The sequence below is a fragment of the Eubalaena glacialis genome, chromosome 4 (assembly GCF_028564815.1).
Source record: "Eubalaena glacialis isolate mEubGla1 chromosome 4, mEubGla1.1.hap2.+ XY, whole genome shotgun sequence".
Lineage (NCBI taxonomy): Eukaryota > Metazoa > Chordata > Mammalia > Artiodactyla > Balaenidae > Eubalaena > Eubalaena glacialis.
Window position 1 is genome coordinate 48,329,066 of NC_083719.1, and position 14,814 is coordinate 48,343,879.

The window sequence follows — 14,814 nt, forward strand, 5'->3', positions numbered from 1 at the left end:
CCGCCCCCTCCCCCGGGAACCCCGCCTGAGCCCCGCCCCCCCGCGTCACAGCAGTCTGACATTCTCACAACCCTTCGGGCACCCAACCCCAGCGCCCCCGCTACCCCCGTGTCCGCTGAGCGCTCTATTTATGTTTCAGCCCAGCAATTTGCATAGGCCCCGCCCTTGGCCCTAGGTTCCCCTATCGGGGCCCCGCCTCAGCCTCAACGTCACGGTGAAGGCCCCACCTCTTGTGCCCGTACAAGGAGCGGCGGGCCCTAGATGGCAGCGTGGCGTCGCGGCGGCGTGTGCGTGTCGCGCTTCCTTGTGCCGTTTATAGGGTCCTGGCACTTCCGCTGTCGGGTTAGAAGCGGCGCGGTCATGGCGGAGCGCGGACAGCAGCCTCCTCCCGCGAAACGGCTCTGCTGCCGGCCGGGCGGCGGAGGCGGCGGCGGCGGCGGCGGCGGGGCCAGCAGCGGCGGCGGAGGAGCGGGTGGCGGTTACAGCTCTGCCTGTCGGCCGGGCCCGCGGGCGGGCGGCGCGGCGGCGGCGGCGTGCGGGGGCGGCGCAGCGCTGGGGCTGCTGCCGCCGGGCAAGACCCAGAGCCCCGAGTCGCTGCTGGACATTGCGGCGCGCAAGGTGGCTGAGAAGTGGCCGTTCCAGCGCGTGGAGGAGCGCTTCGAGCGCATCCCGGAGCCGGTGCAGCGCCGCATCGTCTACTGGTCCTTCCCCCGCAGCGAGCGGGAGATCTGCATGTACTCGTCCTTCAACACCGGCGGCGGCGCCGCGGGCGGCCCCGGCGAAGACAGCGGCGGCCCCGGCGGCGCGGGCGGCGGCGCGGGCGGCGCAGGCGGCGGCGGCTCCTCGTCCTCGCCGGTCGCCACCTCGGCCGCCGCCGCCGCTGCCGCCGCCGCCGCCGCCGCCGCTGGGGCCGGGGCCCCGTCGGCGGGGGCCGCCGGGTCGGCGGACGGCGGAGACGAGACACGGCTGCCCTTCCGCCGGGGCATCGCGCTGCTGGAGAGCGGCTGCGTCGACAACGTTTTGCAAGTCGGTGAGTCACGGGGCAGTCGCGGGGCTGTCTGTCCGTCCGTCAGTCCCTCGGGGGGGGGGCGCCCGCCCCCTCCCCTCCCCTCCCCTCCCCTCCCCTCCCCTCCCGGCAGCCCCTCAGCCCAGCGCGCGCCCGCACCCCGCCCGGTGCCCTCACCGTCCCGGATAGTCCTCCCGAGCGGAGCGCCCATTTCCTCCCCGCCCCTCCCCGCCTCCTGTCTCCCCGGACGGGCCAGCGCGAGGGGGAAATGAATCAGCAGGACGCGCCCCTCCGCGGGGTCCGCGGGGTGGGTGTCGGGTGCCCCCGGCCCGCTCGGTTCCCCGCCCTTCTTCCGGGGAGCACGTCCTGGAGGGCTGCTCGCCTGTTTTGGGGGGTGAATGTGGACAAAGGCGCGGGCTGACGGCCGGGCTCTGGCGGAGGGTGTCTGTGGCGGGGCCGTGCGGGGCGGGGGAGGGAGCGCGGGCCGCACAGACAATGCCGGCCGGGGCCGAAACGGCGGCCGGACCGCGCTCTGCGCTCTCCCTCCTCTCTCCCCTTGTCTGTTGCTCGCTCGTCTTTCTTTCTCCTCTTCCTCCCCCTCCCCAACCCCCGCCCCTTCCATTTGAGGGAGGGAAATACATTTTAATGCCTCTCGGCTGCCTCTTTTCTCCTGGCTTCGACGGGCTGGCGGCCGCGGAGCTCCGGGGGTCGCTGCGGCGTCTGGACTGGCCCGGGCGAGCTCCGCCGGCCGCCCCGGGATTTAAATGTCCTTTCCTCCGCACCTCTCTGTCTCGGGGCCGCGCGGATGGTGGGCGGCGAGCTGGACCCATCTCCTGAGGGAGCTCTCCCCGCGAGGACGCCCTCTAATTAAAGGGCGCGAGTCGGGCCGGGAGCGGCTGGCTCTTCCCCGTTCCGGGGGGCCGCGGCGTGCCCGGGGCTTCTGCCGCCGGAGTTCGGTTTGCGCCCGAGGGACCGGGAGTCGTGCTCTGTGCTATCCGCGGGGAGCGGTGACGGGCTTGGCGCTCTCGGCCGGCGCCTGCAGGAGCGTGAGACGGAGGGGCTCCGCGGCCGCTCCCGCGTCCCTCCCTGCGCGACCGCCTGGCAGCCGGGCACGACCCCGCACTTTGTTCTCATTTTCAGGTTTATTTGTGCCTCTTTCAGTTTTCTGTCACCCTCCGAAAAGGGGAAACCAAACAAAAGAGTCTCTTTATTTCTTTTCGGGGCTTGTAAAGTAGAAGATATTTGACAAAGGCGAGAATAGGACTTGTGGTTTAAAGCTGCACAGCTCTTCTTTTTCTGACAGACCATGAGAGTTTTCTCAAATACCGAATTTTAAAAGCTTTCCCTGTCCTCCCCCTCCCCCCACCCTTCAGTGTGTTTTTCTGGTCAGATATTTTTTTCAGCTGTAGCGCTGGGGATGTTTGAGCTGCACGGAAAAGAACAATGCTATAGTGAAACTCCCCTTTCCCTGTATTTTTCTCCTGATTGCAAAACGACGTATTTTCTACCCCCCTTCTCATATTGCTGTCTATTTAAACTGTGGTGGTGAGCACGGTTCCTAATGAATGGGGAGAGGTTTGGAAGCATCACTGCCTCTGATTTTTAATTTAATCTTCTCTTTCCGTAGTCAGTTCCTTTTATCCTTCTCTTTGGGAGTCGGGTGGGGGGCTGGGTGGGGCCCCAAGAGAGACTTAAAGATTTGTTTTAATCCTATCTGGTTACTTTGAATTCTGATGCAATCTGCAAACGTGATTTTCTGCATGGTCATTTATTTGTAAAGGCAGCCCCCAGTGTTGCCTTTTCTAGGTTAGATACCCCTTTCCTTATGTCTAGAGGGGGGTTTAACTTCTGAGGCCATCCATCCTTTAAAAAAAAATCTAATTAACAGCCTTTCAAGTTGTTACCCCCCCCCCCCCCCCCCCGTTTCCTGCCTGGTTGAAATGGATTGAAGCACATCCATGGTTTCTCAGTATAGTTTGTGAGTTTTTATGGCTTGGCTGGCAATGCTGAGTTTTTTTTTTCCCCCTTCTGTGCTTGACTCTGCTTGCAAGCAATGAGGAATGACAGGAGAGCACATAGGGAGGGTTTCTTGGCTGATTGCATTTAAGCCAGGAATTCACTGTGAAAATAAAGCCAAGGGACGATAAATAAAAGATGCAATCTTCTCTAGGAGACAGACACACAGCGTGGGCTTTGCCTGCTTTCATTGGTGAAGAGGCTGGGGTGAGTTGTAAAAGAAAATAGTAACTTTCTGAATAGTCCCGGGAGGAGAAGGAGGCCACTGAATGGAGCTGGCAGTGGTTGATGTGAAGTAGATGCTTCTTATATAGTTTGAAGAGTTGACCACCCCTTTGGAAACACTTAACATACGTGCTAAACAAGTGCTGTACAAATTGTGGAAAATATTCTTTTTTCTCTTCTGAGTTCTGCCAATTTCCTTAACTTCCAAGTTGTATTACTTGTTGTGCCAGTCAGCTTAGAGATGGAAGGCTGTTAAATGCCTGGCAGCTGGCACTGTGAGATAGAAAACTTATGACCAAAATTTTTTTTTCTTAAAGAAGAACAGAGAGAGTGGCTAGATTAACCATCTAATTTAGCTCTAAGTGGTGGTTTGAATTGGAACTAACATGAAGCTTATTTTATGTTTTTGTGATTTGAGGTAGAACCCTTTCGCTTCATAACCTGAAATGGAAAAGAACAGAATGCTGTGTTGATAGCATCATAAGCAATTTTCTGGTATTGCAAAATTACAAGTTTGTTTGTACAGGAAGTATTCTTTGACTTTTGTAGAGATGACTAAATTATAGATACAATGCAATCTAGTTGTTGGAGTTTATTTTACACTTACAATGTTGAAGATTATTTAAGGTTATTTTACACTTACAATATTGAAGATTATTTAAGGATTGAGGGACAGAGAATTGGGATTTCCCGGAAATGAAACATACTTGCTTAGTTATTTTTCAACTCCTAGATTTTAAGAAGAAGAAATTTAAAGGAAAAAAAATTAAACCTTTGATGTAGGAGTTGTAAGCAATATTTAATTGGTACAGAGCTGTTCATCAGTTGATTATGGGAAGTTTTGGAGGAAGTGTTGTTGGCTTATTGTTGTTAACTAATGATATATTGGGTGGGAGCTATTGCTGAAGGTGCTTGTTTGTAAATATTATTGACAACATTCCAGTAATGATTTAGAAGTCACATAAATTTTCCCAAAAATTTTGCCTGGGAGAGAGCATCCCTAATGGGACCTGAAACTTGAATTGTTAAGGAAGAGACAGATATAAGTTACCTGATTTAAAAAAATCTAAAAGTTTCTGTAGGATTGAAAACATGATGAACCAAGTTAAGCAACTAACTGGAGCAAATATTTGCCACATGTTTGACCAAAGGCTGGCAGATAATTCCTAAAAATGGGGGGAAAAAAGAAATGAATAACCTGGTAGAAAAATGGAGAACACATTTCAGAAAGAAATGCAAATTATTAATAAATGTATTTATCTCCACTTGGCACATGGGTAGACATTACCCAGAATTGATTGAGGAGGTGGGAGAATGGGATGCTGCCTCCCCTGATGTTTGGCACAATCTTTTTGTGTCATTTCTAGGAATTTATTCCATAGATATAATGATATTAGTGTACGGTGATGTTCATTACAGTGAGCGATGCTCATTGCAGTATGGTTTGCAATACTGAAAAGCTGGAATCAAGCTAAATTTCTATCAGAAGGGAAGTGGCTAAGTAGTACTCAGTGGAATACTATGCAACCATGAAAAAACAAAGTAGATTTTTATATACTGACAAGAAGAGGTGACCAGCATATTTCATTTAAAATCAAGTCAACTCTATACTACAAAGCTACAGTAATCAAGACAGTATGGTACTGGCACAAAAACAGAAATATAGATCAATGGAACAGGATAGAAAGCCCAGAGATTAACCCACGCACATATGGTCACCTTATTTCTGATAAAGGAGGCAAGAATATGCAATGGAGAAAAGACAGCCTCTTCAGTAAGTGGTGCTTGGAAAACTGGACAACTACATGTAAAAGAATGAAATTAGAACACTCCCTAACACCATACACAAAAATAAACTCAAAATGGATTAAAGACCTAAATGTAAGGCCAGACACTATCAGACTCTTAGAGGAAAACATAGGCAGAACATTCTATGACATAAATCACAGCAAGATCCTTTTAGACCCACCTCCTAGAGAAGTGGAAATAAAGGCAAAAATAAGCAAATGGGACCTAATGAAACTTAAAAGCTTTTGCACAGCAAAGGAAACCATAAACAAGACGAAGAGACAATCCTCAGAATGGGAGAAAATATTTGCAAATGAAGCAACTGACAGAGGATTAATCTCCAAAATTTACAAGCAGCTCATGCAGCTCAGTATCAAAAAAACAAACAACCCAATCCAAAAATGGGCAGAAGACCTAAATAGACATTTCTCCAAAGAAGATATACAGATTGCCAACAAACACATGAAAGGATGCTCAACATCACTAATCATTAGAGAAATGCAAATCAAAACTACAGTGAGGTATCACCTCACATCAGTCAGAATGGCCATCATCAAAAAATCTACAAACAGTAAATGCTGGAGAGGGTGTGGAGAAAAGGGAACCCTCTTGCACTGTTGGTGGGAATGTAAATTGATAAAGCCACTATGGAGAACAGTGTGGAGGTTCCTTCAAAAACTAAAAATAGAACTACCATACGACCCAGCCATCCCACTACTGGGTATATACCTACCCTGAGAAAACTATAATTCAAAAAGAGTCATGTACCACAATGTTCATTGCAGCTCTACTTACAATAGCCAGGACATGGAAGCAACCTAAGTGTCCATCGACAGATGAATGGATAAAGAAGATGTGGCACATGTATACAATGGAATATTACTCAGCCATAAAAAGAAACGAAATTGAGTTATTTGTAGTGAGGTGGATGGATCTAGAGTCTGTCATACAGAGTGAATTAAGTCAGAAAGAGAAAAACAAATACTGTATGCTAACACATATATATGGCATCTAAAAAAAAAAAAAAAGGTTCTGAAGAACCTAGGGGCAGGACAGGAATAAAGACGCAGATGTAGAGAATGGACTTGAGTACACGGGGAGGGGGAAGGGTAAGCTGGGATGAAGTGAGAGTGTGACATGGACTTATATATACTACCAAATGTAAAATAGATAGCTAGAGGGAAGCAGCTGCATAGCACAGGGAGATCAGCTCAGGGAGATCAGCTCGGTGCTTTGTGTCCACCTAGAGGGGTGGGATAGAGAGGGTGGGAGGGAGACGCAAGAGGGAGGAGATATGGGGATATATGTATATGTATAGCTGATTCACTTTGTTATAAAGCAGAAACTAACACACCATTGTAGAGCAATTATACTCCAATAAAGATGTTAAAAAATAAAATACCAAAAAGAGAAAATTTTAAGCGAAAAAAAACCAAAAACAACTCAACTGTTCATGTAGTATGCTGCAATTTCTGTTTAAAACAAAAAAGATGGACTTGCATATAGGTGTATAAAAATGTGGAAAGGGTACACAAGCAACCATTGAATAATGAGTATCTTTGGAGGAGGGCAGTCAAATGAATGGGCAAGGTTTTGGGGTGGATTTTACTTTTCATTGTTATTATGGTTGGATTTTTCTTAAAACTAGCAGCATATGCTTTTGTAATAAGAAGTCTTAGGATAGTTATCCTTGTGTTTTTAATTAATGCATTATTTTTTGTTCTGGGGTGTGTGTGTGTGTGTGTGTCCCCTTTCTGAAGAACTGGTGTACACTCAATTTTTTTTTTTTTTGAAACACCATTTCCTTATTTGTGACTAAACAATCATTTAAAAGCAAGAAATGTCTAAACAAAACTAGAAACTAGTCTTTTGTAGGAGAAGAAAGGAGCTAGATTTTTTGGTTTTTTTTCTGGTTACTTTTGGGAGAGAAATTCTGTTTACACTTTGTTAAACATTCTCATGGTCTTTTCAGATTTGTTACTTAAAATTTCATGATTTAGGGGGCAGCAAAGCAGTAAAAAGGGATCATTATTAGATTTAATATGGTTAAAATTTTAATCAGCTAACTTAAGGCTAATTTGTTGGCCTTTGAGTATTTTGATTTTCTTTACAGACCAGAGATTATTGTATAAAGATGTGATTCTAAATGCACTTTGAGAGTTAGGTGTTTTGTTTATTGCTGATAATATAGTTAATTGAATGTAATTTTGAGATTAAGGTAATGATATAGAACAAATTTGAATCAGAGCCCTATGCTTGTTCTGTCTTTTGGTTAATGAAAAATTACACAAAAGGAAAAAAATTTGAAACTAGTTGCATATGTTTTTTTATTGTGGTTCTATCTGAGTTGAGATGTTTGATTTGCTTACAATTGATTTTTCAAAGTATGGAGCATCTCAGATGTGCTCAGCATTGTTCTGAGGGAGTTTCAATTTTAGGTGAAGCAATCTTGGAATTTTTTATGATACTTGGTTCTCCAATGGTTAGTATTGGTCCAATGAAGAAATCTAAGGTGTTTGGGAGACAGAATACTTTTCGTAGCCAAAAGATTTCAACAATACTGGAAGGTGGAATTGCAGATTTGAATTAAGCAAATTATTTCTACTCTTGCTTCAGTCTTTAATTTCCTGCCCTACACACTTGTATTCTGAGTACACCCTGGGATTGAGGAGGAAAAGGCCACCCACATTATTTTAACTGTGCATTGAGTTTCATCCTTTTTGCAGATGAGAGACTCGGATACCTTTCCTTCTTAAAACATCAGGATTCCGTGGAACGTGTTGTCTAAAGAACAATTATTGCAATTAATTGAACAATTGAAGTCAGTGTTGTCTTAAGTATGTCCTGGCCAACTGTTAAGATGTTTATCTGTTTATCCTTGGCTTCTTTTCTTTTCACAATGGGTAATCAGTTACTATCAGTTCCAACTCTAAATGTTTGGTCTGGAAAGATGCAGGGCAGCATGTCTTTTTTACTCACAATCATATTAAGAGTTTACTTTAGAATGTGTGATTTTAGCTAGTAATATGTTCAGTGAACAGGATGGCAATGAAGGAATGACTGATGCTTTCGTTTAAGAAAGCTGTCCCTTTTAAAAATTATACGAATGGGTCTGTACTAATTCCAAATGCTTACGTGCTTTATATTTTTGTGTTAGAAAATCGGTTTTCTTCAGTGATGCAAAATGAATTTGGTACCTTTATTTTAAGAAGCTTATGTATACATATGACAAGACAAACTCGTGTTAGAAACTTTTATAGGGGCCATCATTAAACTTGAACTGCTGTTGACCTTCACCTGTTATATTTAAGAGGACAAATATCCTACAAGAGAAAGCAGATTATAGGTAAGTATAAACATCTTAGAAACAAAGCAGATTATAGGCAACTATTTTTTAAATGGTAATAAACTATATGGAGCCCACAAAACCATTTTCAGTTACCTTTCAAATTACTATTATTTAGTTTGAAAAATCATGCTTTCTCCCAATAAAAATGTAATCTAATTTTCTTGGTTTATTAATTTTTTTATGTATGTAAATATTTGGAGATTACTGTAAATTAGAAAACATGAGCTATTTCCTCCTTATAATGAATGGAAAGACTCATCTCTTTCTGAGAAATCAGTACCAAGTGGTAATTTGGAGAAATATGTTACATAGTCTTGTCCCATGGAAAGAGACTTGTTTCTCAATCCTAGCCAGAGTCTCAAAAATAAAGTGCGTTAGATTTGTTTGAAAAATCTGAGTGTCTTTCCACTTTTTGCTTTCAGTGCCGTGTGTTCTGCTAAGAATTTGCTTTGTACATGGTTTTCAATTCTTTAAAAATAGGATGCTTCCTTTATTTTTTTGATCTAGAAAAGGTAGCCAAAGCAAGCTTTGGAGAGAATGCAGTGCAAAATCTGCTTTTCATTTTGAACTTAAAGATTGACCTTCAGCTGACAGTAAGTGAAGTCTGTTGGAAAAGGGTATGCTAAGTGTTTTATATTTGTGGAATTCTTTAGTGATAATTAGTTTTTTGTCAGCATATGTTACATATATTTATTTATGTATTTATTTGTAACAAATTTGATGTTCCCAAGTGAGAGAAAAGGAGACAGATGAACCTCGGTATCATTTGAGTATCATTACCCCAAGCATATTTTAGTGACCTCTGTGTACAGGTGCACTCTTCTGTTTCTTCTTAAATATGCGAATGGATGAGATTCTGTTTTTACGCAATACTCTTGCATGATAGTTATTATCTACCTGTAGAGCTCTGAATATTTGTAGAGATCGATTCCAGCTTCTCCCATTTTGCTCATGAGGAAACTGAGGCCCAGTCATGTTGAGTAATTTGTCCAGAGAGGCATAGTAAATTGCAAAGTTAAACGTGGAATCTCTGTTTTTCCACTACTCAGGCTGCCTCCTAATTTGCTGGGAATGTTTGGTAAACTTCAGAAAATCTCAGAAATCAGAACAAGCATATAGTGAATGTAAATTGACTATGCTGTTGGAGAGATTATTTGGCTAACATTTCATTGAATGTTATAGAAGTATTTCTAGATAACATTTTAGTTTCAGGCCAGATTCTAATGGCTTCAGTTAAGCAGTGATTCTGGCATGCTTAGTACATGCTAGTATAAAACATTTGTAGACATTTGGAAACTGTAGAGATGTTCTCTGATGAGATTAAAGTTCGGGAAAAGTTAGTTATGATTGCTAGCTGTATGAAACTATATTACAGTTGGTGTGAGTACACATGACTGTATGCATACCTCCTTGTAATACAGAATTTACTAAAAGTTGAAAATACATACACAGGACGATAGAAGTCAATACCCAGTAAGAAATTTGTCTGTTCTGAACTTAGTATGTGTATGAAAACTTATTCAGTAGTGTCTGTGTTTGACCTGTTTTTGTACGTTTTTCAGTGTCTCTGTCAGTGGCACCCCACCCTCATCGCTAGTAACTAGTACTATATACATAACCCTTAGGTACACTTCTTTCACGTAATTGATGTGGCCTCAAAGCTTTATTAACATCTCTTTATAAAGACCTTGTGTTATTTCGGGCTTTTCTTTATTGTACTGAGCATGATTTACAGTGAACCTCTTAATACTGCTACAACAACATTTGCAGTCAACACTTTCAGAGCACTTAACCATGTGCCAGATACTGCTCCAAGTACTTTATATTTCTTAACGGCCCTATGAGTTAGGTACTTTTATTATTTTCATTTCACATGAGAAAACTGAAGCATAGGGAAAAAGCGCAAGTAACTTTTGCCCAAGGTCACACAGGCTGGTAAATTATGGAGCCAGACACAGCCTCTCTGGGCTGGTACTCTTACCCCCTAAATAATATTACTTGTGATGTGTCATCGTTAACTATTCTAGAAAGTTCATCTTCATGTTTATAGTCTCTTGGTACTTTTTAGGGTGATTTTTCACAGTAGCCAGAATTTTAAATTGTGATCAGAGCTATGATTTTTAACATGTATTTTAAAAATTTGATTTGAAAAACTGCACTTTAAAAATACCTTTTGTGGGACCTACTGTATAGCACAGGGAACTCTGCTCAATGTTATGTAGCAGCCTGGATGGGAGGGGAGTCTGGGGGAGAATGGATATATGTATATGTATGGCTGAGTCGCTTTGCTGTGCACCTGAAACTATCACAACATTGTCAATCGGCTATACTCCAATATAAAGCAAAAAGTTAAAAAAAGTGCCTTTTGTGAACGAATTTCAGCTTTGGAAAATGGTTGTGTGGGGTGATTTTGATCATCATTCATCAGACATTTTTAACTTTTGAAAGAGGAATAACTTGCATGTTAGATCTAATTGCAATATATATGTCGCATATATATATTTATCTTGTATAACATTTTGAATGTTATGATTGAAAATTATACTATTTCTTGTGCTGATAAAAAGATTTAATTTTCTTTGAAAGAGATAGGTAATTGGAAGGATGTTAATTGGAAGGATGCAGTAGAACCTGTCAGTACATCTAAACTCTTACTAACTGAAAAAGCTGATCAGATAAATTGGAAGCTCATTTAGTGAATTAATGCGCTTAAAGTTCAGGTGACTCACTGCCTGGTCCTACGTTATTTAACAGTCTGTTTACTTAAAGCATTTTTCATTGTTAATTGGTGTCAGATCTCTAATGTTAGAAGGTATTATATGGAAAATATGCATAAGAAGATAGTACATAGAATGAGTCCACAGAAGCAAGATTTAAATTCTCTTAATTACGTTAGTACAATTTAGAATGCTACGTGTGCCATGTTGTAGCTGTTAAATATTTGCTGACAGTGATCAGTATTTTTATAAATGAAGTATAGGTATTTTATCATTTCACTGTAAAGGGCAGAGCCTGGAGCCTCTTCTGGTGTTACTGTTGGTCTTTTTTTTTTTTTTTTTAAATCTTATTTATTTATTTATTTATGGCTGTGTTGGGTCTTCGTTTCTGTGCGAGGGCTTTCTCTAGTTGCGGCAAGTGGGGGCCACTCTTCATCGCGGTGCGCGGGCCTCTCACTATTGCGGCCTCTCTTGTTGTGGAGCACAGGCTCCAGACGCGCAGGCTCAGCAATTGTGACTCACGGGCCTAGTCACTCCGCGACATGTGGGATGTGGGATCTTCCCAGACCAGGGCTCGAACCCGTGTCTCCTGCATTGGCAGGCAGATTCTCAACCACTGTGCCACCAGGGAAGCCCACTGTTGGTCTTTTGGTAAAGGCTGGCAGAAGTTGAAGGTAGCACTGTAGTATTTGGTTACGTTGAACCTTTGTTCCTGCTACTGCTTTATATTAACTCATTTCTACAAAGAAGATGGTCATGATTTTTATAAATATTTGTCGTAAAATAAACTGCTAAAACACAAATACCAGAAGTTTGTAATCAGATGTATGTGAGAGAGGACTTTTTAAAAAAATAAGTTTACCTTATTTCTTTAGGACTTTGATTTTTAATTTAATTTTTTAATTTTTAATTTTTTTTTGTCCATGCGGCGGGATTTAACCTGGGCCTTCAGCAGTGAAAACACTGAGTCCCAACCACTGGACCTCCAGGGAAGTCCAGGACTTTGTTTTTTTAAAGCATTCTTCAAGTTTCCTTAGCACTTAGGATTTTGAACTCCTGACACCATATTCTAGTTCTCTCTTGCTTCTCTCTACAATTATCACCTGTGTAATTTTTGTCTTATATTTTCTCTAGACCATGGTAAAGCTGAGGACTGAAATGACCAATGGCTGCTTTGTGATGATGGCAGAATCAAGTGAGACTTGAGGGTAGGAGTGAAGGGAGCCTCTGAACCTAACCTGCCTCAGAGCTCAAGTATCTTTCTTCTTTTCCCTCCTTCTCTAATGCCCATGCTTTTTCCCTTCCTTTCTTGGGCACGGGGGAATGGAGCGGGGGAGTGAGGAATAGTAGAGAGTGGTAGGGAGAAAGGCAAGAAATCGGAAGAGGTAGGAAATACCAACCAAGAGAGTGTGTTCCATTCCTTTCTTTCCCAGCCACTGTCCCCTTCCCTTCAACCTCCCTTGATTTAGGGAAATAAAACTGAGGTCACAAGGACCTATGTGTTCCAGCTGCTGCTTGGCTGCTATTTTTAGCCTGGCCCTCCATCAGGCTGGCACTAGGCCATGATGGCATAGGGCCAGCACGTTGTGGGACTGCTTGGCAAATGTCAAAAACTTAACTTTTCAGTTATTAAACTGAACTAATTTTTGTATGTATTCTGTGTTATGATATTCTACTTACCTCTACTTTTTCGAAATGGGATGTGCTTTTTTTTTAAGAAAGGATTGATTTTTGATAGTAATCATCATACTGTGATAACTATTTTAGATAGGAGAAAGATTTAAGAATTGCCTTGTCAGGTCAGACATATATCCTGATCAATAATTTTGGTTTTGTGGTGGCACCAAGAGCTGTGAGATTTGCCTGATTAATTTAAAATGCCTTGGGCATCTTTAACATTGCCATTCCTGTTGAAGTTGTAGAGTCTGAATTGGTTTATATAATTATAGGTGTCATTAGACATTTAAAAATAACACATGTACTGTTTTTTTCTACAGTTGTCAGTGTTCTCTTTGCTAACATAGTTGTGTGTGTTTAGGTTTGGTTAATGCTGTAAGAACATGTTTAGCAAATAAAAAGCTTACTATTTATTCTAGTAGGGAGTATAGGTGGGTTTTGGTTGAAATAGCAGTATCTGGGTCTAGATTCTATATACCCTAGAGCCAGTATTATGTGGATTGTATTTGCAAACTGAGTTTTAAACTTTTGGATGCACATGTGAATTTAAAAATTTACTTGATTATCAGTTGTACTCAGAATGAAAAATATGTTGCATTTGTTCTTGTATAATTTTGGAAAGAAGTGAAAAGAATGTCACAGTGTGAATCTGTGGTATGTTTGTAAGGGACTTTGGTAAGAAGAACAGTATTTATATTCTTTCCATAGTGATACATAGAAAAGCTGAGGGTATGTTAGGGATGATTTTCAGTGTACCATGGACCACACTGAATATGAATAGAAACAGGGATGATGATTATTATTCGCTTACTCAATGAATTGTGATGTAATGTACTTAGATCTGTTGGATGTCAGGATAACATTTAGCTAGTGCGTTGATGTGATGCCCTTCTTAAGGTAACAAAATAATTGGCCAAAATAACTAGAAATAGAATCAAATTGATTTTTTTTTCACTTTGTCTTTAAGGTAGTTATTGGATGAATTTTGCTGCATTCACTTTTTTGAAATAAAGCTTAAGGTGAGGGATTTAGTGAAAGGTGACTTGCTGGTCTAGTGGCTTAGAGAAGGCAGATGTTTCAGAGTTAATTTAAATTTTTACATCTTAAAATGAGATGCTTCCATTGTGGATAAGAACAAGTTGGGCAACTTACTCTTGCTGATCCAAGAATATTTTGTTTCTTAGAGTGAAAACAAAAATTTCATTAGGGAATATAATCAGAATGTCTTGGGGATAGAGTACATTAACTATATCACAGTGTAATAATTATACCATGTGGTGTCTTTCTGCAGTTAGAGGTTATGGTAGGTGTATTTTCCAAAAGTGGCTTGGAGATAGATCCACTGATATATCTATGTATGTTTCTATAGATAGGTGTGTGTGTGTGTGTGTGTGTGTGTGTGTGTATATGCACACATATATATATATTTATAATTTAATATGATGCTTAGAACATTATAATCTACTGGATGGTAGTACGTAAGTGACTATCTTATGGATCCTTAATGTAATTTAGATTTCATTTAGGTGAGTCATGTAAATGATGTCAGCTCCAGTTTAACTAATAAGCTTGATTAAAACCAAAGCCCAGATGGTAGTTTGACTAGTGCTGTTTAAAGTCTTCTAAGCAAAGTGCTCAAATGATGTTCCTTATTGGAACTTGTCAGAGCAGTTTCTTTGCAGTTTTTGTGGATCTGTCTTAGCAACTTATTAAAAAGGCATTTTGTCTAAGCTGTTTCATTAAATAGCAGGAAATTCCAAAGTATTGGATAGTATTGCATTTTTGCTTTCAATAAGGACTATTGCAATGGGGAAAAATTTTTTTTGAAACTCCTTATTCATTTTAACAATTTGTGGGAAAATACTTTTATTTTAAAATGGACAGATTTTTAAAAAAATTTTGTTTCAAAAGTAATTTAAGTTTCATCCATGATTTTTCATGCTCATTTATTTTCCAGAATTTGTTTTCATAGTTTATAATTTTAGATGTGTTAGAAAAAAAATTGGTGATGTAAGAGCCAGTGACTGAGTTTATTC

At 41.6% G+C, this 14,814-nt stretch overlaps 1 protein-coding gene across 1 annotated transcript in view; it reads left to right on the plus strand.

Moving 5' to 3' along the window:
- The first annotated feature begins 360 nt into the window (after positions 1 to 360).
- Positions 361 to 14,814, plus strand: part of ZSWIM6 (zinc finger SWIM-type containing 6) — a 196,044-nt gene continuing 181,590 nt past the window's right edge. The window contains exon 1 of the mRNA XM_061187828.1: positions 361 to 1,030. Within this exon, the coding sequence (XP_061043811.1) occupies positions 361 to 1,030 (670 nt within the window). The remainder of the gene's footprint in view (positions 1,031 to 14,814) is intronic.